Genomic DNA, 25,799 nt, shown 5'->3' on the forward strand with positions numbered 1-25,799 from the left:
CCATCTTATTGGAGATAGATCTTACGTTCCCAATAACGATTGATGGAAGGACAGGTCCATGTCGTCACTTCTTAGCCCTCACTTCAGTACCAGCACGTCATCCTCACCTCCTTCTCCTCACCTTGTGGGGAAACATCCGGCCTTGCACCAGTTAGCATTGACATGCTACAGGCTGCTAACAGCTGATTTCACATGTAAACGATGCAGACATGGTTACATGTAGGATCTCCATACAAACACAGGAGCAAAAATAGTAAAATATCACTGAAGACAAAACCATTTTGGTGTCCATGACCTACAAATGAACCATAGAAAGTAATTACCCACTTCAAATGCAAAGATGAAGAAAAAGAGACAAAAAAATTACAAGGAACAGACAAAGAAGAGAGAACTGCCGCAACAGGCAGCCACAGCAGTGCGGTGTCAAGCAACAAGAAGGGTCACACATTGAGCCAAAACACCTACACTGATGTTACAGATTCTGTCAACATAATACAGACAATCTCTATCAATTAGTGGATGTCCAAAAAAAAAGAAAAAAAAAAAGGAAAAAATGTGACTCTGAGGGCAATTTAAGAAAAAGTGAACGTGATTTGGTGAACTCTTCATTAACATCACATACATTAAGGAAACTGTAAACATAAACATATCAGAAAAGAGTCCTGATGTTGTCTTTGGTTAACCATTTTAGACTGCAGTTTCATTTTTGTTTTGCTGATTTCTTTGTCAAATGAAGTAATGAGCATCACTTAGGCCCACATTTATTTGCATGTCATTATGCCCTGCAAACCCTGCACGTGTGCACAAACACATTCTGTTTCTGTACCCCTGAGGAACATGATTCGAACCATTAAAAAGGGCCAAAAAACACCACTGATGCCTTTTGCTCACACCCACATTTCTTTACTTGAGGCTAATGTCACAACATCGTCAACTAAGATCATAATACGCATTTCCATCGCTCGCTTTATAATCATCTTGTCTCCCATCACATCATCAGTCACCCTGTGCTTCTGTCATCCCAGCGGGAGAGCAGCATTCATTATGCCCAAACTAGTAACCAGCGCTTTAACAGGCTCTGATAATGCACGCTGCTGTATTCAGGAATGTATGAATTCTCCTTTGGATGTCAGGGCGTCGAGTCAGAGCTGCATTCCTTCAAGGCTGAGCACCGAGAAACGCAAACAAGAAGATAATGAAAAAAGTTAATCCTGCAATAACGTGGTGTTCCCTCTGTGCTTCAGAGTTTTTATATTAAGCCTGGCACTATTCTTTTTTTACCACCTACTACTGGCATTCTGAGTAAGCGAATCACCATTTCTTCTTTTATTTCTGTAGATACCAGGAAACCAAACATCATGCTGCTCAAACCACTCTCCCTCCTTAGTCATACGAGTTTATTTCTGCTGCCGTCTTACTACTCACTGAGATGATGACAGATTTACACTACTCTGGTTTCTGAAGAGCAAAGTTTCTCTGAAAGAGAAGGAATAAATAAAACTTTAAGGCACCCAGCAACACCTGCCAGTTTTCATGTGTTAGTCATAAAGCTGTACTCTGTGACTACAAACACGCAAACACAAGAAACACACTTTAACATGATAGAGAGGGGCAAAAAGTCTTTAGTCAGTCACTGATTTTGCATCTTCTCCAACTTAGAAAGATGAGAGAGAGAGAAGTCTGTTATTTTCATCAGAGGTACACTTCAACTATGAGAGACAAAATGAGGAAAAAAAATCCAGGAAATCACATTGTAGAATTTCTCAAGAATTTATTTTTAAATTAATGTGGAAAATAAGTATTTGGTCACCCACAAGCAATCTAGATTTCTGGCTCTCACAGACCTGTAACTCGTGGCAAGAAGAATGCTGAGTTGCATCCCAAGAACACCATACCTACTGTGAAGCATGGGTTTGGAAACCTGTTTTTTTCTGCAAAAGGAGAAGGACAATTGATCTGTGTTAGGGAAGGAACGGGGCCATTCATGGTGAGATTTGAAGCCAAAACCTCCTTCCATCAGTGAGAGCATTGAAGGTGAAACGTGGCTCGGTCTTCCAGCATGATAACAATCCCAAACACGCCACTCAGGCAGCAAAGGAGTGGCTCCGTAAAAAGGATTTCAAGGTCCTGGACAGGCCTAGCTAGTCTCCAGACCTCAACCCCATAAAAAAAAAGAAAAAAATGTGTAGGAGGTTTAAAGTCTGTGTTGCCCAGAAACAGCCCCAAAACCTCACTGCTCTAGAGGAGATCTGCACAGAGGAATGGGCCAAAATACCATCTACAGTGTGTGCAAACCTGGTGAAGACCTAGAATAGAAATAGAATAGAAAATAATTGTTTATCCCCAGAGGTGAAATTTAGGAGTCAACTTGTGTTAGAAACACATGTAAGAAAGTGTATAGAAAGTGCAAAAAGGTCCATAAGAAAATAGATGATGACAGCTTGTCCATCATGTCCAGTCAGCCAGTCTCCACCTCCACAGGGTCCAGGACTGAGCTTCTTCAGCAATCTGTTCAGTCTCTGTCTCCTGGATTCTGCACGACTCCTGTTAGCATGGCTAGCTCGTCCATCTTATGGGAGGTGGCTCTTATGTTCCCAGTAATGATGTATTGAAGGACAGGTCAATGTCGTCACTTTTTAGCTCACTTTGTTGGAAACATCAGGCCTTGCACCAGTTAGCATTGACATGCTACATGCTGCTAACAACTGATTTGACAGTTTTGCAATTTTGTTGTACTTGTTACAATGAGAAATAAAGTTCTGTTGTATGCTATTTCACATGTAAACAATGCAGCCATGGTTACATGTGAGATCTCTAGACAAACACAGAAGCAAAAACAGTAAAAATATCAATGAAGACAAAACCAGTTTGGTGTCCATGACCAACAAATGAGCCATACAAAGTAATGATCTACTCCTGATGCAAAAATAACAAAAAAGAGATGAAAAATTACAAGTAACGGACAAGGAAGAGGAGCTGGCACAACAAGCTGCCACAACTAACAGTGCAGCGCCTAGCAACGCAACAGACTATAGGAGATCAGTTCCCCTGGAAAGGTTTCACCTCTGTCATTGCCAACAAAGGTTATGTTACTAAGTATTGAGTTGAACTTTTGTTATTGACCAAATACTAATTTTCCACCATAATTTACAAAAAATATTAAAAAAATCTTCCAATGTAATTTCCTGGATGTTTTCCTCATTTTTTCTCTGATAGTTGAAGTGTGCCTCTGATGAAAATTACAGACTTCTCTCATTGTTCTAAGTAAGAGAACTTGCAAAATCAGAGGCTGGCTAAATACTTTTTTTTCCCCACTGTATGTGTTCTGTTTATCCTCCGAGTCGGCAGAAACTAAAAGCTCAACCACGCTCTCCTCAATGTTATGCAAAGAGAACCCTGATAATTAGCTACCTCCAGGCAGTAAGTGCCTATACGCCGTCGAGCTAACAACCCTGGTCACGACACAGCAGCCGGCTTCAATCTGCGGCCTAGCTTGCCATTTTGTCTAATAGCATTAGCGCACCTCATTTGTAGCTAGTAATTGTCATAATTATTACACAAACTACAGTTGGAATGGGGGAAAAGAGGAAATACACCCAAAGTCCATTAACTTGCCATAAACATTAACTCTCTTAACGTGCTTTGATGGGGAATTGGGAGGCCCCATCTAATGGAAATTAGAGCATCATTCGATGCTGCCACTCTCAATTTAACTGCTAATGTGGCTAAGTCAGATGGAGAGAGCACAAAGGGGGGGTTAGTATAACAGCATTGGTGCAGGTGTCAGCTTTTATGAGAGACGGATGCAGTTTATTAAATACAGCAAGCTTCAATGTAATTTCTTTTGTTCTTTAAGGTTTTCAAACATCTGCACCAGTCACAAATATTCCAGGAGTCAAAGATAAAACAGGAGGAACCACTTTTTGAGGAGCAATGCTGAAGATGTGGGATGTTTTTGAAGCGACTTTCATGTCAAGTAAAAGATTGTGTGCACTTGCTATAATTGCCCGTTGCTGAAAGAATCAGATTTCTATTTCTTGTAAGAGGTCTGCTGTTGTGTCTGCTGTCCTTGGATGCTCTGATTGCAGTTTGACGTCACATGTTAGATAGGATCCTTTTGATACTTTTGTGGCACTGCTTTGAAAAAAGCTTAGTGCTGCTGTTATTTGGCGTTCTGCTGGTTGCTACGGCAGCCTCCACGCTATGATGACGAAGTCAGAGAGTGAAACAACACAACAGGGGGTTGTAGTGTTTTTGCAATTTCTATAAAACATGCTGCTGGTGATTGTCAGAGGACATACACTGGGTCTGAGACGGACACAGATGTCAGAGAGATTCAGAGTTTTCTTTCTATGACGACAAACCAAAGTACATTATTTCACAGCAAAGTAATTTCAGACAGCCGCATTTTATTTCAGTATGTACACAGGTGAAACCTCTGTGTTAGTAAACTTAAACCCTTCACTGTTAAAATCAAGTTGGTCTTTCCAGACATAAGGGTCACCTCTTTACTGCGGCACCATGTACTTTGCGAAAAACTGAAATCTCATGAAGTGTTTTTTTATTTTTAATAGAAAATGTCTTTTTAGACTTAACATGAGCCACATTTACCAGACCAGTCCAGAAAAAATGTCTTGTTTCAAGTTATTTAAAGACAAAAATGAGGTCTGAATTGCTGTAACAAGTTAAAAAAAAATCTACCCATGAAACAAGTAAAAGGTTACTTGTACTAAGACAGTTTCAAGCTAATTTTTGAGCATTTTTTTTTCTTAATGAGAGAAGGGTGCAGTTTAATCATAGTATTTTTTTCTTACTCTTATTCCATTGGCAGATTTTTTACTCGTTACAGCAAGACCTCATTTTTGTCTTTAAATAATTCAGAACAAGACATTCTCCTGGACTGATCAGTTGAATGTAGGGATGGCCAGATACCAATACCAGGTATCGGTATCGGGCCGATACCAGCCTTTTTTTTAAGTTATCGGTACTCGTGAAGGCTGCAGATACTAGCAGCAGATACTCTTGGCAAAAAAAAATCTAACGTCGAGCAAATCCTTCTCGCCACTAGATGCTGCTAATTGCTGCAGTTTAACACCACTGCAAATGTGCACCAGGTCCTTTTCAGACAACATGAATGAACCAGGAAGAGTTAACAGTTAAACTGTTTTATTTTGTACTTTAGTTTACTTTAAAAAATACTTCAACTCTGACAGTTGTTAGTTTTATTTTGCACTTTTAATATATATATTTCTTTATATTAATCATAAAAATTCTAAACTCAGAGAGTTGTGTTTTATTTGGACTTAATGTCAGAGTGACAGTGCTGTCTTTGGTCAAAATGATCTGTCACTGTTAATTGAAATTGTATGTATCAAAAGTACTAGTAGTATCGGTACTCGGTATCGGTGAGTACTCAAGAAGGAGCACTCGTACTGGTATTGGTCTGCATAAAAAGTGGCATCGAACATCCCTAGTTGAATGTGGCTCATATCAAGTATAGCAAGACAATTTTTCCTTAAAACAAGACAAAAACACTTGATATGATTTCATTTGTTTGCAGTGTATCCAGGAGCTCAATCTCACTCTGGCTTATGGCATTCTAACAAGTTCAAAGACGGCAAAAAACAAGTATAGAAATGTCACAAAGATACATTTGAGTATAGCTTTGTCTGTATTTAGCTTATAAGTGACTAGGGAAGTGTCCATGTTGGACAATATATCAGGTTAAAAACTTTCAAAAAGACTTAAAAAAGAGCAACAGACAAATGCTTGAAAAAATAATAATAATAATAAGGGCACACAGCAAAAATTGAAATCTTGTACTGTGTTTTGTCTTATCTCTGGCAATGTTTTTCTTGAAAATGACTGCCGCTGTGGCTTCATGGTTGAGTTGTAATCTCTCAAATGGAAGGTGGGGGTTTTGATCTCAGTTTCCGTTGCAGTAACATGCCGAAGTGTCCTTAAGCAAGACACTGAACCCCAAATGGCCTCCAACCCAGCCACTTGTGGACCACAGTTCTCAGAAATGCTAGTCCCAAGCTGGGCTTACGACATAAATTGTGCCAAATGAACATCGAAAACAGGTGATCCCGCTGTGGTGACCCCGGAAAGGGAAAAGCTAAAAGAAGAAGACGGAAAGGCAAGAAATGACGCCTGAATCCCTTGAAAATAGTGAAAAAAATTGAAGATACTTCTTTGTCAAGCTTCTTAAAATAAAGGTAATGTCTTAATCCAAGAAACTTAACAAGTACAGTTTTCTTACCCCATCGGCAAATGTTTTTTACTATATACATGCAATTCAGGCGTCATTTCAGTACTTTCTGGGCTCGTCAGGTGAATTTGGCTCATATCCAATATTATCAAACAAACTTTTCTAAGAATAAGACTTTTAGCAAGGCAGAAAAGGCACGTTTGGTTTATAAAAAATGATCAGGCTGCAAGAAAACAAATGTTCAGTGCTTTAAACTTTCTGGGGAAGACTTTGGGACCCTGGTAATGGTGGCAACTATTAATAAATTTACAACTGTATGTATTTTGTATGTATTTTCTTTTTTGTTTTGCTTGTTTGCAGAGAGTGTTCGAGTAATGTCTTCTTATGGACCTTTTGCACTTTCTATACTCTTTCTTAATTTTGTTTTCTTAAATGCTGCTGTGACTCCTGAATTTCCCCTCGGGGATAAATAAAGTATTTTCTATTCTATTCTATTCTATTCTATTACATATTTGAATCAGCCATTGCTAATGTCCAAACAGTGCAAGTACATTCTTATTCACTGGAAATACAGCATTTATACTGTGCCTATCTTTCTCATAGTGAATCTTTGTGTTTACTTTCTTTAGTGCGTGAGCTGCAACAGGATGCAAGAGACTCCAACCAATCAGACATTCCTGAGGTGGACCCAGAGGAGAACAGTGCTGAGTTCATGGGTATCCTCATCAAGGTACAGACCTGAACATGTCAACATTTAATTTTGATCTGTTTGGTGCAATGATGTTACACCCATTTGTTTTCTGTACTGTTCAGTTCTTCAGTGTTTGTGTTGTGTTTTGTCCTCAGGCTCTGGCCAAGCTGAAGAAAATCCCAGAGACCATCAAAGCCATAATGGAGCGTCTGGAGCCGGAGCTGAAACAGATCGTCAAGAGGTCCACCACACAGATAGCTGACCATGCTTACCAGAGAGGAGAGAACCTGGCCCAGGAGAGCCAACCAAGGTACAGTAAGAAACAGAGAGAGAAGAAAAAAGCTCTAACTATAAAAATCAAGTGTCCTAACAGTGAAAAAAAACTGAAGAGTGAGGAGTACTACAGATCACTGAAACATATTAAAAAGAATGGAGGTTTATAGAAAATGAAATGAAAAAGGAATGGGATATTTCCCACTCTTCCTCCAGCTCTGTTGAAAACCGTGAAAAGGACACTGTAAGCTGCTGTGAAAAGATGAAAGCCGTCTTTTTTTATATGATAATGTTTTCCTGTTAGAAAATAATAAGCAGCATTAGTAATGTTTCCAAAAAATGATCAGTGTAGGCAGCCGAAAGCAGCGGCTGTTGTTCCCACTGAAAGAAGACCTTAATAAAGCTGTCACTTGTAATCCTCTCAGTATTTTATCTCTGCCAAAATGTTATTATAGCAGTGTGCTTTCTTATTCTTTCGTACTTAAAGTTGTCCCATTAGAATCTTTTTTTCCCAGGTGACTACTCTCTGTAGAAGTTTGGAAAGATTTGGAATTTAATTTACTTTCCAAAAAACTCTGATTTTGACAGCTCAGCTTGCTCCTGGAAGCTAAAGGATGCCTATTCAATTGAACGCCTTCTTTTACAGTTCACGCTGCTGCCATCCCCAATCTTTTCCATCTCTTGTTTTAAAATCAGTGAAACAAAACCCTCCATACTGTGAAGTCTTCAATGTCACATTGTTGGGACTGGTTGTTGAAGAGATGCAGGTTTACTTCCTGGAGTCAAGCGCACCAGCTGGAAGTTAACTAAGCTGATCTTGTAGCAAAGGTTGGGAGTGATGACCAACTTATTTACGAAAAATGAAACAGAAAGCACCAAGTCTTGACACAGAACTGATGAAGCCATGTCTGGTTTTATGATGCACATTGAGTGTTACCAAGTAGACAAGTCCTGTCTGCTCTCCTTTCTAATTCAAAGTATCTTCAAAACAGCAAAAAACACAGAGAAAGGATAACAAAACTCTAAATCTCTCATGCAAAAATGAAAAACATTTTCACTCCAAACAAACATTAGAAAAACAAACTTAAAAAAAAGAGCTATCTATGAAGAAACTGGGAGGCACTCTTGCAGGACTAAAGGGCTTTGACCTTCTCAGACCAATCAGCCCCTGTGGGGCAGGGCTCTGTTGTGTTTCTTTTTGATGCCTCAGTTAAAAGCATTTATGAGCTCTTTAAATGCTAAGATGTGTCAGATCATGGATCACTCTTTCTCACATGTTACAAGTCTCCAAACTGTTGTTTTCTTTAACATTTGTTACTTTTTCAATTTATTTTTTTATCACCCCTGAGAGGCCTAATAGTCTAATGTGAGGTCAGTTTGTGAGTAAAAGCTACATGTGGTATGGATGTGACTTAAAGTGATATTCTGGATATGGAACAAGTTGGGTCCTATCACAAGGTTTAGAGCAGAAATTACCCCTACAGCAGTGTTTTTGTAGAAGCCGAGGGCGCACACACCAAACACCTCCTCCCTGCTCCTCTGCCGGTTTCCTCTGCACTCAGACGGGGCCATATTTTACTTGACCAAAAACACAAATAAACGGACTCCCACTGAAAAAATCTGATATCAAGCTGCATTCACGCTTTATTTAGAGAATTTTCAGCGTGTTACTTTCACACAAAAACACCGCTAAATAAGGCTCTAGTTCTCATTGTGTCGTAAAACGGCGCTACCTCCGCTGCAGAGCCACAGCTGGCTACGAGGCTCCGGCCGCTTCGTGTATCAGTCCTCGCGCGCGGTGTGCCAGATATATAGGTAGTCTGCCAGGACAAATTATGCAATAAAAACATAAAGATAAGTGATTATGAGAGCCAGTAACACGCTGTTAATTCTCTAAATAATAATAATAATAATAATAATAAATTTTATTTGTATTGCCCTTTACATCAAAAGATCTCAAAGGGCTTCCAAGTAAAAAAAAAAAAAGAAAAAAGGGCAGTTAAAAAGATCTAAAACAGCGACAGCTAAGAAGAATCAAAAGCCTTGTTAAAAAGGAAAGTCTTTAGGTTCCTTTTAAAACAGTCTGTGGACTGTGGAGCCCTCAGGGTATCAGGGAGGGCATTCCACAGACGGGGTGCAGCAACACTGAAGGCCCTGTCACCCATGGTCCTCAGTCTAGACCTGGGTGTCTGGAGGAGGTGGTTTGAGTCTGTGGAGCGGAGGGAGCGTGATGAGTGTTGTGGAGTGAGAAGCTCTTTGAGGTAGGGGGGGGCATGTCCATGGATGCATTGGTGAGTGAGGAGGGAAACCTTGTATTCGATTCTGCTGGGGACCGGAAGCCAGTGTAGTGAACGGAGGATGGGGGTGATATGATCATGTTTGTGCACTCTCATCAGGATCCTGGCTGCCGAGTTTTGGATGTATTGTAGCCTTTGCAGGCTCTTGCTAGGGATCCCGATGAGAAGTGCATTGCAATAGTCCAGTCTGGAGGAGATGAAGGCATGGACCAGCTTTTCAGCATCTGGAAAGGAGAGGGTGGGGCGGAGTTTGGAGATGTTTCGGAGATGGTAGAAGGAAGTCTTGCAGCGTGAATGCAGACCGATATCAGATTTTTTTTGGTGGGAGTCCATTTATTTGTGTTTGTGGTCAAGTAAAATATGGCCCCGTCTGAGTGCAGAGGAAACCTGCAATGTTAGCTCTGATTGGCAGATGACTGGCAGGACATAACCAGGATTCACTAATGGTACACATTACCGACATGTCTTAGAGCACCAGGCTGCCAGCTGTGCTTTATATGAACAGCTACTGAACTACATACAAACTGACAGTGTTTACTTGTTTTCATGTTAGCCTACAGATGCGTCAGAGCACTGGACTGCCGATAGCACTACATATAGCTGGCTGCTGCAACATTTGCTTGATGTCACATTTCAAACTGGATCACTACGCAACTGTACTGATGAATACCTTAACTCATTGCGTTATATCCAGTAAAAGTTGTCTTGAACAAGAAACGTTTGTATTGATCCAATCTCCATTTAATTCCAAAACAAACACACACCTCACTGAAAGTCATTGACAATGGTGTAAGTGATACTCTGGGCCTGAAGGTGGTGAGTTAGTCCAATAGCATCTTTAAAAGCAGCATTTTGGAGTAGCAACATACTCATTCTGTGAAACCTTTTCCTGCTTAGGTTCGAGGTCTGGTTCCACTTTGTTCCCTCAGGAAATTTCCCCATGTCACAGCACAAATAAATACCAATATGAATCAGACAGCAGTCAGTCAGTTTTGGTGTAAGCACACAGTCTTTTAGGTGTAAGTAGAGCAAACAGCAAAGGCAGCAGACATGTTTGAATGCAGTCCCAGGATGTTCATCGTCAGACAGTCAACCAGGTATGAAACACAGTAAAGGCCAAGACTGGAGTCACACCTGCCTCAGACCATGAAAACAGACACTCTGCTGCTTTAAACCCAGACTAGTCACTGTTAAACACACACATACACACACACACACACATAAACAACCCCACACCTGCATTTTTAAAGCAGTCACATCGAGCTCCTGCAGACATCCCTGCTCCTGCACAGTGAGCTGACTGTAGACGAGGCGGGGAGACGCAGGTCTCACTCCACTGATCCTGAACCATTTAAGAGGAACGTCTTGTTTTCTGTCAGGGATGTTCTCTCCAGGCCTCCTCTGCTTCTCCTTCTCCTAGTGCCTGCTACTGAATCTCATCTGACCTTAGTGCAATAGGCCACAGTGTAGCTCATTCCCAGCTCCTCTTCTTGCAAATGGTTTTAAGTTTGCCGACGTGCGAGTACTTGACTCTGTATTTGTGTTGCACTTTAAAGATTTGTGTGCACACTTTGTATTTGGATGCATACACACCTAGTTCAGCTTATGTTCACTCCAATTTAAAGTCAGGGCTTGTTGCTATGGAAACTTCGACCAGTGTTGTACTTGTGGGGAACAATGGTGTTGCATATTGCACAATATATTTTATAGCACTGCCGACGAGCTGGTGATGCTAAAGCACTTTACAGCTTATAAAGCAGGTGTGTGGTTACTTAAGGAGCTTTAATGTTCACATTCACTTCCTCCCTGATCTGTGCTTTTCTTTTTTCCAGCCTCTTATAGTCTCAGGTTCTACTCCATGCTGCAGTTATTCTCATGCACCACTGAGCTGCATGTAGCTCAGTTTAATTCACATCAAGAACTTATAATCCCCATTACAAAAAGGGAGCTAAATTTCCTTTTGCTTTGTTTAGGCCATATTCAGTATCTAATCTGATTTCCTTTCAAAACAGAGCTGATTCAAAGCCAAGAAATGCTTGAATGACCAAAGAACATTAAAAATAAAAGGCTAAGTGTTTTAAATCCAATTTAAAACAAAGGGAGTACATTGATCACAAGCTTGAGTGCCTGTCTCTTTTTTCTGTCTTTCCACCAGAGTGGTCATTAGAAACTTCTGAGGGACAATTTTGTGTGAATTTCTATTCTGTTCCCATTTCTGAAGAGGCATGACCAGGCACTTTTAATATTTGAAAGAGGTTTTCTTTAAACACCTAATTCCATTTTTCTAGCAGCCGATCTTACCATAATCTGATTCTGAGGCTGAAATAGATTTCTGAAAACAAAACATGCACACAAATCTTCTAATAGTCAGTCAATCAGGGGCTGGACATCCATGGGGGCACTTCCTGCCGTCTTCTCCCGACTCTTCATCAACCATGTGCAGGTCAGCTTCGATCCAGAGGGGAAATGAGAAGTGAAGCCTCAAAGAACAGACAATATGGATTAGAATGGCCTCCGCTGGGAGATAATGAGGAAGACTGGGCTGTCTGTGTTTTTGCGCATCTGTCTCTGTCTCTGTGAGGGTTTTAGAGGGGGTTCAGTTTGAGGAGCGACAAGGTCAGAGTCGTACCTTTTGTCTGCCGCTGACTCCATGTGTGCATACATGATCATGCATTGTTCATCCAACGCGGGAACTCTTCCTCACACTGTGTCCTTTTTCATGTCAGCGCTTCATGTTTATGCATGAGGAAGGCAGAGGATCCCTCGACTCATTGGCATTTCACAGCTCCTCTTTGCCATTCACGAACATCTCGCATTCACAGAGTGATATCTCATAGTGATTTGTACCTGCTTTCGTCTCCATTAATAACATTTACTCACCGCTACTGCCAGTGCAGTGACAGCACGCCAACCAAAATGCCCCCAAGTGAAGCATTCATCTTGCTTCTACATTATCCTTATTCCTTCCCAGGAAAGCTTGGCGAATTCCCAAAACTTGCAGCGTGCGCTCTTGTCTGGTCAATTTTAAATCAGTGCTAATTTATTTTGACCTGGCACCAATGAGAAATGCACATGGCTGCCTCCAGAGTCGGCCTGTGAGATAGTTTATTTTTGGAAAGTCACAGCTTTTTAGGTTTGGAGCATGACCTTTAATCTGCTTGGCTGTACTTGAATTTCCTCTATTGCTACAAGTCGAGTTAAAGACAGTTAAATAAAAAAAAAAAGTCAGGAGTATTCTTACACGCATTCAGATGCTAACATGCCAATGAAATGGTTTATTTATGTGGTGATTTTCTACCTTTGAACACAAGGGATAATGTATTAAAATACGGCCATGTTATAATTGAGTGAGATATAAAATTTAAGATGAGATGTGATTAAAAATATTCCAGCTTTACTTTAATTATGCAAATTGTTGTTCATAAATGAAAAGCAAATTTTAAAAATAAGAATTTAAATGTAGAATCTGCAAGAATTTTCATTATTTGTTTGTAAACACAACATTCCAACTGGGCTCCTCCTTCTTGGCTCAGTGCCAGCAGCAGCACACACCCACAGCCTTCAACTGTGTCTACCTGAACACGCTCACTAGCCCAGCAACCACCTGTAGCATCATGTTCCTACGTGGGAGTGACTTGAAAGCCATTCACCAGACTTTGCATGTTAGCACTAGCTAATCACAGGTATTCCACACATACCTGGTTAGCAGAAAGCTAACTCCCGTCGCTCTTTGTCCAGTGCTGTTCTCCAAGTTCCTGAAAGTGAGTGAATGTCGAGCCAAGCTTCACCTTCATTTAGGAAAAAGCTTTATCTGTTTGGCGTTTTGTGTCACTTTTGGTTATGCTTTTCTTACCCCGTGCTACGTCTGCTATGGTAGCCGCTCAGGATCTTCTACTTGCAATTATCCACACACAAAGTCGCTTACGCACTAGGTGCGCTGTGATTGGCTGAGGTAACCACGTCTACTCTCCACCCAGAAACATCCCAATACAACCAAAACATCAACATACAGGCTGAGAAAGGGTCTTAGGCAGACACAGACACTGACACATGTGTCACAACAGTCTTAGCTAATTTTCCCCCAAATCAAAATAGTGTCTTCTCTTTCTTGTAGTGCTGTCCTCTAAGACTCAGAAACTAAGTGTTTCATTTAGCTGAATTTGAAGTGTCTTTTTTTTATAACAGCATTTTCTGCACAAGTGATTTTTCTCTGTGGAGTATCATGCTTGCTTTCACTTCTGTTGACCCCTTAAATTGTAATCTGTGAAGTTTCTCCAACCATCTGGGATCTGGTCATGATCAATTTCAATTTTCTTTTCAAATTTTGTGAACAACTTTCATGAGCTTCAAGCAAACAAGGACATGGCTTTCTTCATTTTCAGAACACAGGTGTGAGGTTAGAAGCAGGGTGATGAATTTGACTTCCACTTTTCTCTAAACAAAAAAGTTGTGACAGTGTTCTTGAGTGTTGCTCAGCCTCAGAGAAAAGTAGGATGTGTATACATCTACCATATCAGTGTACACTGGATTACACCTGAAGGACTGTTGTAAAAAGGTGCTGCTCGGCTGATACTCGCCGTGATGTCTCCACTAAAACAAAATAGGCACTCGCTGACATGGTTGCTCCGGCTTCTCATTCAGACTCAGCTAATGAAACACATGTTCCCTCTTTGCTCTGAAAGCTTTGTCCTTGTGCAGGAAGCAGCTCGAGCGAAGTCTGTATGAAAGCATTAGTGAAAATGAGTCTACAGTGAGCCCAATGGATCGGGAACATAGCGCTCAGATCAAGTGGAAGGTCTGTTTGGTTTCAGCTTCGCTTTCTGCGTCAGTCAGAGCCATTAAGAACTAACGAGGGTTACTGTTCATTTGAGTCCTGGTTGGGCCACTCACGACTCTTGCCATGTTCAGTTCAGGTGCTGGGTTGTTACTGCAGGAAATGTGAGTGAAAGGAGAGCTCAAAATACCCATAAAGCCCTAAAATACACTCACACTGCAAAAACTGAAATCTTATCCAGTGTTTTTGTCTTATTTCCCATAGAAGATGTCTTCTTATACATAGTATGAGCCACATTCACCTGACCAGTCCAGAAAAAATGTCTTGTTTTGAGTTATTTAAAGACAAAAATGAGATCTGAAATGCAAAAAAAAAATCTGTGAATGAGCAAGAAAAAAGTAACTTGTATAGAGGGTATTAGGGATGGGTACCTGATGAGGTTCTTTTATAGGTACCGACCGAATTCCGTCAAAAGTACCGGGTACCGATTTACGTAAAATCAAAAGTTACCATGTTTGGGTACCTAAATGCCTCCTTGTGACTGTGCGAAAGTGGAAGAGTAGGTGATTTTCCATGCTGGACATGAACACAACATTGTTGAGTTATATTGAAGAATAAATATATAATATATAATTTTATTATTAAAATTAAACAAATAGATAATTTTTACCACATCAACAAACAAAAGAACCAAACATTGGTACCGTTGATTATCCATACCGATTGCCAGGTACCGGGAATTGGTACCATCTTTTCAAATGTGAAAGGTACCCTAGTCATATCCCTAGAGGATATGCACGTGATGTCACAGCAAGCGGAAGTCACAGCGGTCACACCCACTAATTGGCAGAAAGAGGTAGATGAGTGGCAGCTTTGGCTTAAATACCATCAAAACTCTAAAACAAAATTGAAAAATGAGGAAGAGTTGTCGCGGGACTGATTGAACAAACATGTTTGAAAAGCAGAGCGATCTTTTGACAGGCTACATAAAGACAAAGAGCAACTGATGGATCGCTGCAATTTACAAAATCTTTAAATGTTAGCATTTTTCATTCAGCTATACTTCTTATAACTGACACATTTTTGTCTTTGTGTGATTATCAACATGATTTGTAGACTGACTTAAACTGAGGCTAACCCAGTTTTCTAGGGGGAACTCCAGTACGAGCAGTTGTAGCTATGCTGTATAAAGTATTTGATATTAACTATACCTAAATATTCTACGTCTATTAATGATACAGCCTATGTTAAATACCACAAGTACAAATAGAAAATGTGTGTATTCATTTGGGTCATTACATTGTGTACTGTAAATTGAATCATGTAGAGGCTTTCGTAGCTTTCAGGCTTTGCATTGTGTGTTTTCCTGGTGTTGAAATCAGGTACAAATAAATGCCAGGATATGATTTCTGGCCACATGTAGACGTTCGTGGACCCTTGGTTCTTTAGTAGCTTTAACAAATCAATGTTGATTCCAACTATTCTTAATTTCATGTCATATTCCACATTTTTCCTGGTCTCGCCGTCTTTACGCCACTATGCTAAGTGGGGTTTGTTTTGCCACTCAGTCCGACTGAAGTGGGCGCCCCCAAGAGGGGAAGTGACATAAAAGCATACCCTCTATGAAGACATTATTCTAGTTTTAAGCAAATTTTCCAGCACATTTTTTTATTCCTTTGGCAGATTTTTGCTCGTTACCAGTAATTCAGACCTCATTTTTGTCTTTAAATAACTTGAAACAATGTATTTTTTGGGACTGATAAGTTGACTATGGCTCATATCAAGTATAATTAGACAATGTTTACTTAAAATAACACAGAAACACTTGATAACTTTTTTTTTATTTTTTTATTTTTTTATTTTTTTGCAGTGCAAAAATGATTTCTGGAGACTTTCTTTTGTATTGTTACAGAAATTCAGGTTCAAAACTTCCTACTTAACATATTGCACTTGTATAGTATTGTGTCCCAGGTGTGAAAACATGGATTCTGTATGTGATACAAAAGCATAAATGTCATCTCTTGTTCTTTGTAGCGTGTGGACTAACTGTGGAGAAACACAAACAGATTTTTTAATCAGGTGCTTTTGCTGGCATCAGGAGTCAAAACACCCTTCTGACTCATTTCCTCAGTTTGGTAATATTAAAACAGACGCTGAACACCTCAGCAGTGCCCCCCTGATTCCTCTATACTCAAATCCAAGGCCAAGGACTCTACCGTCAGAGTGGTGTGATTTTAAACTGGTGAATCTGATAAATCCAATGAATAATGCACTGTCTGCTCCTCCTGCATAAGCTTGTGAAGGACAAAACTGCGTTGAAGTCATAAAAATTCAGTTATCTTTTATTTTTACTGGATTCACGTCTAATGAGTTTTATTGATCCCTCTTCATCTGTCTTCTTCCCCTATCCTCTCCTCTCCCTCCCTTTCTTCTCCCTCTGGCTCCCTCTGCAGGCTGCTGCTGGAGCTGCTGGAGCTGTTGTTTGACAAGTTCAAGGCAGTGGCCCAGGCTCACAGCGTGGTGCTGGCTCACCTGCAGCAGATCGCCGTGCAGTGCCCGGGCGGGGCCCAAGAGGAGGGCATCAAACTATACGAGCAGGCTGACGTCTCTGCCAAGATCCAGACTGTGCTGCAGGTCAGACATCAACAACAGTTACCACGAAGAGAAGTCTAATGCACTGCAAAAAAATGAAATCTTACCAAGAGTTTCTGTCTTATATTCAGTAGAAAATGTCTTTTTAGACTTAATATGAACCACATTCTCTTGAACAGTCCAGAAAAGTGTCTCATTTCAAGTTATTTAAAAACAAAAATGAGGTCTGAATTGCTTGTAATGAGAAAAAAAATCTGCCAGCGAGGTAAGAGAAATGTGTTTGTCCAGACTAGAATAATGTCTTAATACAAGTAAATTCTTTCTTACCCCATTTTCACCGAAATAAGACAAAGACACATGATAAGAATTCAGTTTTTTGCAGTTTTAGTGGCTGAGGTTGCAGTTAAGAGTAGAAAAGAAGGAAGTAGCCGATTTTGTTATGAGTCATCAAGACAAATGTGAAAAACGATGCCTGAAAGAAGAATTTGAAGTCATTATGATAAATAAAAATGAAACCCAAGACAATAAAAGCTTTAAGAATAAAATAGGAAATAAATCTTGCATAAATCAAAGCAGCATTTTCCAAACGCAGTCTAATAACGGATTATTCCTCCGAGCGAAAAATGTGTGCAGACCCATGACTTTGTCACAAGATGATCTATTTTCAGTCGCTACACACGGCCATATTGTAGAGCTGCACCTTCTGAGCCTATGTTTTCATGGTTACCTCTGTGTTATTTGTTTTGTCTCCCTTGCCTCCATACCCCCAGGCTTTTATTTTTCATCCGCTGCCATGGAGACCTGTTCATCCTTGGTTTATCGTCCATCCACCTCTCACTTTTCCTCAAAACACTGATGTAATTCACCGTCCTTTACAGCAAATGAATCAGAAAAGGATAGATGTGCAGTGATGCTATTGAAAGCATCAGCCTGTCAGTCAGAGGACGTGGAAAGCTTAATTACCCAGATTAATGTTGGATTCTTTAATTGGCGCGTGGTTCCTACTCCCTGCTCCTGTTTGATTGGCTAGAGGGGGCTGAGCAGCTGTTGAGCTGACCTGTGGTGAATCTCGGAGGGAAATCTGTGGCAGTCACTGCTCTCGGGGTTTGTGTGTGTGTGTATGTGTGTGCAGCAGTGTTTTCCTTTTTGCTGGCTCACTGGCTCTTGTGTAGTTTTTATTAGAACCCTTCATGTGCAGCCGACTTTAAATCAGGCTGGATTTGTGTTGGTGGATGAGGTGCTTCTGTCTTAGTTTTAACAAGTAGTTCTCACACACCAGTGGCTAAGTTATTCTGCACATAAACACACAAATCTTTTCCAAAGGCGGGAAAATGCATTTGGAAGCAGTTCTCCAGATCAAATCACATCTTTTTTTGATATTTTAACTGCAGGAACACAAGTTTTAAGTGTTTATTCAGGTGTTAAATTAAAAAAAGGGCTTTTCTCTGCTTAAACTTGAAGCTAATTTCATCTAACTCACTTTGTGAATCTTATATCTTGAGAATTTCCAAGCTGCTTCATATGAATGAGTAAATTTAAAAGTGTTAAAGTGATTGTATTTCTAAAGGGTGTGTAAAGGCATGTACTGTAATAGCCTGGCTGTATGAGTGCGGTTAAAGCAGGCATTAAGCGATTCCCCAGTTTACTATCGCTGCCAACACCCAGTTGCCAGGGGCTCTGCTCCCTCGGTCTCCACGATGTGAGATAATGTAATCTCTTGATTAGAATACTCATTACATGAAATGAGGTTTTCTTATTCACTCACTCGTGTTATTATTTCCTGACCGATTGTGTCGATGTGCAGGCCCCTCGTCCGCTCGCTGCTCCTCTCGTCTCTTGCTTCTCCATTTCCCACCGCTGCTTCTTTCTGCAGCATCATTCCCCCTGCCTCCGTATTACACACTCTCACTTTCCCAATACCTTGTGCATGCCCTTCTTACTCCGTGTAATTTCCTTCATAATCTCATTATCTTGCTTTCTTCTTGCCTCACAACTCCCACACTCACTTTCGCCCCCTCAGTTTAGCCCACGCTGTCCTAGAGAGTCGCATATCAGCAATGAAAGAAATTAAATTCCTCCTGCTCCCACGTTGGCTCTGTTAAGTTTTATTGGCAACTGAGCCAGTTCATATCTCTCGTCTTCAGATCCTCAAAGGGGCAGGTACAAACACGGCATTAGTCCAAATCTGGCTATGCTCTCTGCTAGTTCCTCGTCACCTCTTCTTGTTTTGTGTTTTAATTAAGTTTGCACTGTGTCCTTGATATCCCAATATCCAAACTAGTGTCAGAGATGACTCTTAACTATGAAATGCAACAACATTTAAAACAATATCAAACACATCAAAACAACATCTGTTTAAGAAGATTGCACAACAGTTTCTCAAAAGTGACACAAATAAGATCTACTTTCCTGATCCTCATTGGGGAAAATAATCTCATCTCAGCTGCTTCAAGCTGAGGACATGGCAACGTGCAGTGTACTACACAGTTAAAGGTTAACAGTATTACAGGAAAAAATACAATTCAGCAAATATAAACACTGTAAACACGTCTTATTAATGCTAGTAAGTAATTCCACAAAGAAAATTAGGTTGTTTAACACGCACAGCATGAACGCACACATTCAATCACAAAGTAATGACAATCATTTGTGCTTTATCATGATGTTAGTTCTTATCATACAGATTCATGTGCAAGTGTTACATTTTGAGACTTTTAAGGCACTGTTAACTGCACTTTTAGTCTGAATCCATCGTGTGCTTCTGGGATAAAGACAACATTTCCCATGGGCAACATCACCAACTGTCACTGACTCTTTCCAACTGGGAAATCCTGGTTATGTCCCACCAGTGTTCATCTACTACCAACTCCGACCTCGCCAAGCAGAGCTAACGTAGGCCCTGTTCACACATTTCATCTGAAAATGCTAAAACACAGTGAAAACACATTGAAAAAAATCTGCTTTACACAGAAAAGCTGAGGGACTGAAAACGCTGTAATAAGCATGCCAGGCCTGTTTTTGGCGCTATTAACTGTCTTGTCCAGAAGCCGCTTTTGGTAGATCTCTATCAAAGTAGAGTTGAGCCGATCATCTGGTGTATTGGGGAATACTAAGTGCAGAAGTGAAGTAACAGATGCTCATTTTGTTGAAAGACAGTCAGCAGATTCAGCAGCACAAGCACAACACGGTAGACCACGATGATCGTAACAACAGTACTGTGCTTGCGCTAAGTTGAGCGTGATGTCAGCGTTTCCATGAAAAAACGCCACCGTACTGTTTATACGGCAAGGGTGGAGGTAGCGTTTCAGAATAAATCTACTTCAGAGGCCGTTGTAAAAGTTTGCATTTTGGGTCCATGAAAACGCTGTTTCCATGTAAATGCAAAGCTGAAACACAAAAAAACGTTTGCCATTGTTGTGTAAACTGCCCCGAAACCTCACTCTTCTTTTTGTTGAAATACTCTCATGTTTGAACAGACCACTGCAATCCATCCATCCATCCATCCATAAATTTATCCATCCATCCATTAATTTATCCATCCATCCATCCATCCATCCATCCATCCATCCATCCATCCATCCATCCATCCATCCATCCATCCATCCATCCAATCACCATCCATCCTTCCATCCATCCATTCATTTATCAATCCATCCATCTGTCCATCCATCCATCTATCCATCCATCCATCCATCCATCCATCCATCCATCCATCCATCCATCCATCATTCCATCCATTGTTCCATCCATCCATCCATCCATCCATCCTTCCATTCATTTATCAATCCATCCATCTGTCCATCTGTCCATCCATCCATCCATCCATCGATCCATTCATTTATCAATCCATCCATCTGTCCATCTGTCCATCCATCCATCCATCCATCGATCCATCGTTCCATCGTTCCATCCATTGTTCCATCCATCCATCAGTCCATCCATCCATCCATCCATCCATTCATTTATCAATCCATCCATCTGTCCATCCATCCATCCATCCATCCATCCATCCATCCATCCATCCATCCATCCATCCATCCATCCATCCATTCATTTATCAATCCATCCATCTGTTCATCCATCCATCCATCCATCCATCCATCCATCCATCCATCCATCCATCCATCCATCCATCTGTCCATCCATTCATTTATCAATCCATCCATCTGTTCATCCATCTGTTCATCCATCCATCCATCCATCCATCCATCCATCCATCCATCCTTTTATCAATCCATCCATCTGTCAATCCATCCATCCATCCATCCATCCATCCATCCATCTATTCATTTATCCATCCATTCATCGTTCCATCTTCTACCCCTTATCCTGTTCAGGGTTGCAGGTGGCTGCAGTCTATTCCAACTGTCTATGTTCCACTCTGTGCAAACCGGGAATCAAACTGATGACCTTCTTTCTGTGAGGCAACAGCAGGAACCACTGCACCAGTGTGCAGCCCTATTAAACTTTCAAAGTAGAGTAAATAACTCCTGTGAAGACATAAAAAAAACAGTTCTGTTTTTAAAATCAACAGAGGTCGATAGAGGCTGTGAGCTGCAGCTAATGCTAGCTTAAGTTAATTTAAGAATGGGTCCCTCAATGTTCAAGGTTTGGCAATGTTACGATGTTGAGGATGAAATCATATTCATACAGTGTTTGTTTTCCACAGCCGTAACGTGGTATTAAAAACATGGTTGTGATGTGTATTACACAGCTGTTTTTGGGTTGGTTGTCATTTGGAATTCTAAACTCTTGGTATTAAGTTTTAGTTCTTTCTCCCCTTCACACTTGAATCATTTGAATCCCTGCCTGTCTCGCACCTCTTACATATTGCAGTTCACATCTTTGACACACGCAGAAACCTCTCGGTAGGTGTTATTTTTTTCCCCACTTTGAGAGGTGGAGAAACCACGTTGACCTTTCCACATGACATACCCGCAGACAGATGCGAGAGCCGACAGAAACACGGGGTGCACCCAGTTACAAGGCCTCTGCAGAGAGGCGCCGTTCATCAATACGTGACTGGGGCTCTGCAGGCTGAGAGTGGGGAGCAGGTAAACAAGCGTTTGAAAGTCAGGATTCGTGTAATGGTTCTAATCCCCTGTTCAGAAATGCTGGAGCTGCGGCTGCTGGGTGCTAATTTCAGTGTGGAAGTATCGATTCAAAGCAAAGAAAACTGCACGCTGGAAAGAGTGCATCTTGTCCTCCACTTCACAGTTTCACGTCTTTCTGTAGATTGTGTGAGTGTATCTATTGATTATGCACACCAATATTGAATTTACATTTCTAAGTCTACACAACTGCATGCCCTTTCTACACCCTATCTCTTTATGATTGCCTTTTTTCCACTTCAATCAGGAGCCGTCATGTTCTTCAAAGTAGTCTGAATTATCAAAGACACTCTGGTGACTGGAAATCCTGTGTATCCATAAATGTTTAATATGCTTCTCTTGGCTTTTTAGGAATAAACAGCAAAGTAAGAGCATCACTCTGTTAAAGCTGCCAAGTTTACCGGGCGTTCTCCGACTTTAATATTTGTCAAAACAACATCCGGTGCCAAATTAAAGGTGTTTTTAATCCTTAATGAGAAAGCATTAAAGGAGTGTTTTCAGGTAATTTAAACTCTAGGTTAAAGATGTTATTTGATAAACCAGGTGCATTCTTCATTAAAAAAACCCAGCGTGTTTTTGACACAGAGTGTGTCGTCCATCACCCCTTGACCTTGCTGGCCGTCCTGTTTGAGGCGTGCAAGTTTGTTAATTAGCTCGCCATTTGCGCATTCTGCAGGGATTTATGGCTGGGTGACTGCGTGCCATGCCCGTTGTCTGCTGCTTGTGTGTGACTAGAGTACAAATCACACTTTTAATGAGTGGCCCCCACTCTCCTGCAGACTTTGTGCCTGCATTCAGAAAATATGAAAAGATGCTGACTATCCGCCTTCTGAAAGGAACTGATTTTTAGATCATAGAAACACCACGAGAGAACGTTTGCATATTAACATTTTGTACTGTAGCCAGAGATAAGAAAGCCCGCAATAAGGGCTGAGGTTTTTTTAAGTGTGCTCAGAATAAAACGTAAAATATTAAAAGCGATAGAAGTGACTTCCAGGCACCTGACAATACATTTTGTGACACTAAACAGTTAAGTCGTCTCTTCGTCCCGTGCTGTGATTTTCCTCAGCTTCTGGGAAATCTTTAAACACACTGCCTCCATCTGTTTCTCAGAAAACTTCTCTTATTCTTTCCTATTTTTCATGCATTTCTGATCACATTCATGTCCTCTTTCTTTCTGATTCAGAATGACGCCTGTAGCTTCAGCCCATGCTCCATGAATGACTGAGTGCATCACCGAGGATTAGCCAAGACAGAAGAGAAATATTATTTTAGTGGCGTAAAATATATAAATATATAAATATAGAAGTGAGTGGCTTCAATATGCTGCGCCTTCTTTCAACTCATCAGCAGAGTGAAAATGAAGGGAATTGAACTGCCAGAGAGGCGCCAGAAGACAATGATCTCTTTTAATTAGATATGAAGCGCAGACATGGCTACGTTGTTCTCGCCCAACGTTTTAATCAACGTGTCACATTTATTCTGCCCTCCAAAGCCCCGTCATATTTACATAACGCTGTGCATTGAAGTCTGCTGTCTTTATGGTGTTACAGTCCCACCAACCCCCCAGCTTCCACCTGTATCTGCCACACTGAAATCATTAGAGACCATGAGGCTTAATCAAATGTTGATGGATGTTTAAAAAAGCACAACTGACTTGTTGATGCATTCCAGGACTCAGAAGGAAGGCACATGATATCAGCTCATAAAAACCAGTCATTGCTTCAGCTCAAAGACTAAAAGGATGGATGGTGTGTCTCTTTTTTTTCTTCCTGTGCAAAAGTGAAGCCAAAATAACCCTGCAGTGGCTGCTTGTGTGCAGTGCAGGTGACAATTCGAGATCAGCTGTCGGATCCATCGTGGCTCCCACATCTCACAAACACACATATTCAGGCTAAAGCATCAATCCCAATCAAACAGACACTCAGTTATTGCTATTTTAATCAATCATGCCTTTGTGTTCATTATATTATCCCTTACTGTTCTGCCCCTGCTTTATTAATCTGGAGCACTAAGCACCACAAGGAGCTGTGTTTTTAGCAGCTGTGATTCACATTGTCCCAGTCCTTTAACAGAGCGACAAATGGGTAATTAAAACAAAATTTCTCAGGAAAACTTTAATTAATGAAGAACTTTAAACACAGACACAAGAGGTGGGTTTCCATGGCAATTTCTTTTCAGATTAGAATTAAAAAATGATGTTTTGTGGATAAGAATGGCTCATGGTGAACGCTTCCATCCGAATTAAACTGCCTTGATATTCAATCTGAAAAAAGGAAGTGAGTTTGTTTTCCAGTTCATTGGCCATGTACACACTCATTCCAGTTGTGTTATTTTGGCAGACGCTTTTTTTCCCATTTCTCGTGGTTACATGGATGTATATAGCAAAGTTTCTTCTGTTCATTTGTGTACATTGAGGAAGTACCATGAAAGCTACTCATCCACACAAAAGACGCTTAACCTCTGTCTTTTTTACAACCTATTTAGAAAACAGTGAAGTACCATTAAATCTAGTTGTTAATGTACAACAGTTATTTTCTAAAAATAAAGTAAAAGTTGTGAGTTTAACAAAGCAAGGCAGACAAAGAGGGCTCTTAAGGAGAGTTGGCAAACTTTCTAATAGAATGGGACAGATAGACTATAAAATATATCCTACACATTAAAAACAGCTCATGTTATGTTGGGGATCATATTTAATCAGTCATTTTGTGAAGTTGAGGATATTTAATGCACTTTTGATCAATCACTTCTAAACATGTCTTTTTTCTTTTTTAAGCTACCAGAGGGACTCCATAAGGCCTCCTCTGAGCTCAGAGGCTTACAACGAAACACTGACTTTTTAATAATCAAAATTTTAATTAGATAAGCAGAAAGTCCTTATGTAAACCAAACTTAGGTTTAAAAAGAAAAAAATCATATATTTTATGATTTTACATGTTCCATCTATTTAGTCCTTTAATGGCTGTTGGTGGGAATTTGCAACATACGACGTCGGGGTCTTGATGCAGATAAGATGAGCTTTGATTTCCACTAATGCCTGTTGATACATTTTCTACACAAATCAAGGATCATCTCAAATGTACTTTGCCACAATATTGACCAGAGGGTGAACTTATAATATCATTTATTTACAACCGTTGTCTCAATTTAGCATCTGTAAGGATGCAAAAACACACTCAAATATTTTTTTAAAAATAATTTTGAATTAATTCAGGCAGTATGGGGTTTGAAAAATAAGATGAAAGATGAAATTTTGAAATCACAAAAAAAAAACTTCCAGAGGAATACTAAGATGTGAACTTTTCTTATTTTTTATTTGGCACTCCACAAAACAGTCTTTATTCTAAGAATTTACCTCTTTAAAAGACCTGAGGTGAATTTTTGTTTGTCATGAATTAAAACCAAAGTGCACATCTACCATTGAAAAACTACGCTTCACTTCATTTTGTGACAGAACTACAACAAAACAACACAAAAAATAACATATTCTGCAGGTGTTAATATAATCACATATTTATCAATCCATTTATTTATACATGTTATATATGTATTTGAATGCCTAATCTGATCTCTGATTTATATAAAAAATGCACACTAATCCCTTCTCCTTTCATATGCCCCTGGCTTTTTTAACTGGAAGAACAAATTAAAGGAAGACACAATTCTTATAGGATTGTATCCATAGAAACACTCAATCCTACACATTTCCCAGTTCTGTCGTCTATCTTCGTTAGATATTCAGATGCAATTGTTGTCACATCAAAAACACATTTTTAAGGACACAGCAAGGACATAGAAGAGATAACATAGTTTTCAGTGAACACGCAGACACATCTTCTTTTCCCCCTGT

General features: G+C 40.2%; 1 protein-coding gene across 1 annotated transcript in view; it reads left to right on the forward strand.

The window, feature by feature from the left end:
• Positions 1-25,799, forward strand: part of exoc4 (exocyst complex component 4) — a 198,302-nt gene that overhangs the window by 16,874 nt on the left and 155,629 nt on the right. The window contains exons 6-8 of the mRNA XM_074698040.1: positions 6,841-6,941; positions 7,058-7,212; positions 16,700-16,880. Coding sequence (XP_074554141.1) covers positions 6,841-6,941; positions 7,058-7,212; positions 16,700-16,880 — 437 coding nt within the window. The remainder of the gene's footprint in view (positions 1-6,840; positions 6,942-7,057; positions 7,213-16,699; positions 16,881-25,799) is intronic.

The sequence above is a fragment of the Halichoeres trimaculatus genome, unplaced genomic scaffold, assembly GCF_033239565.1.
Source record: "Halichoeres trimaculatus isolate MK-OKI-2021-1 unplaced genomic scaffold, fHalTri1.1 fHalTri1_scaffold_21, whole genome shotgun sequence".
NCBI lineage: Eukaryota > Metazoa > Chordata > Actinopteri > Labriformes > Labridae > Halichoeres > Halichoeres trimaculatus.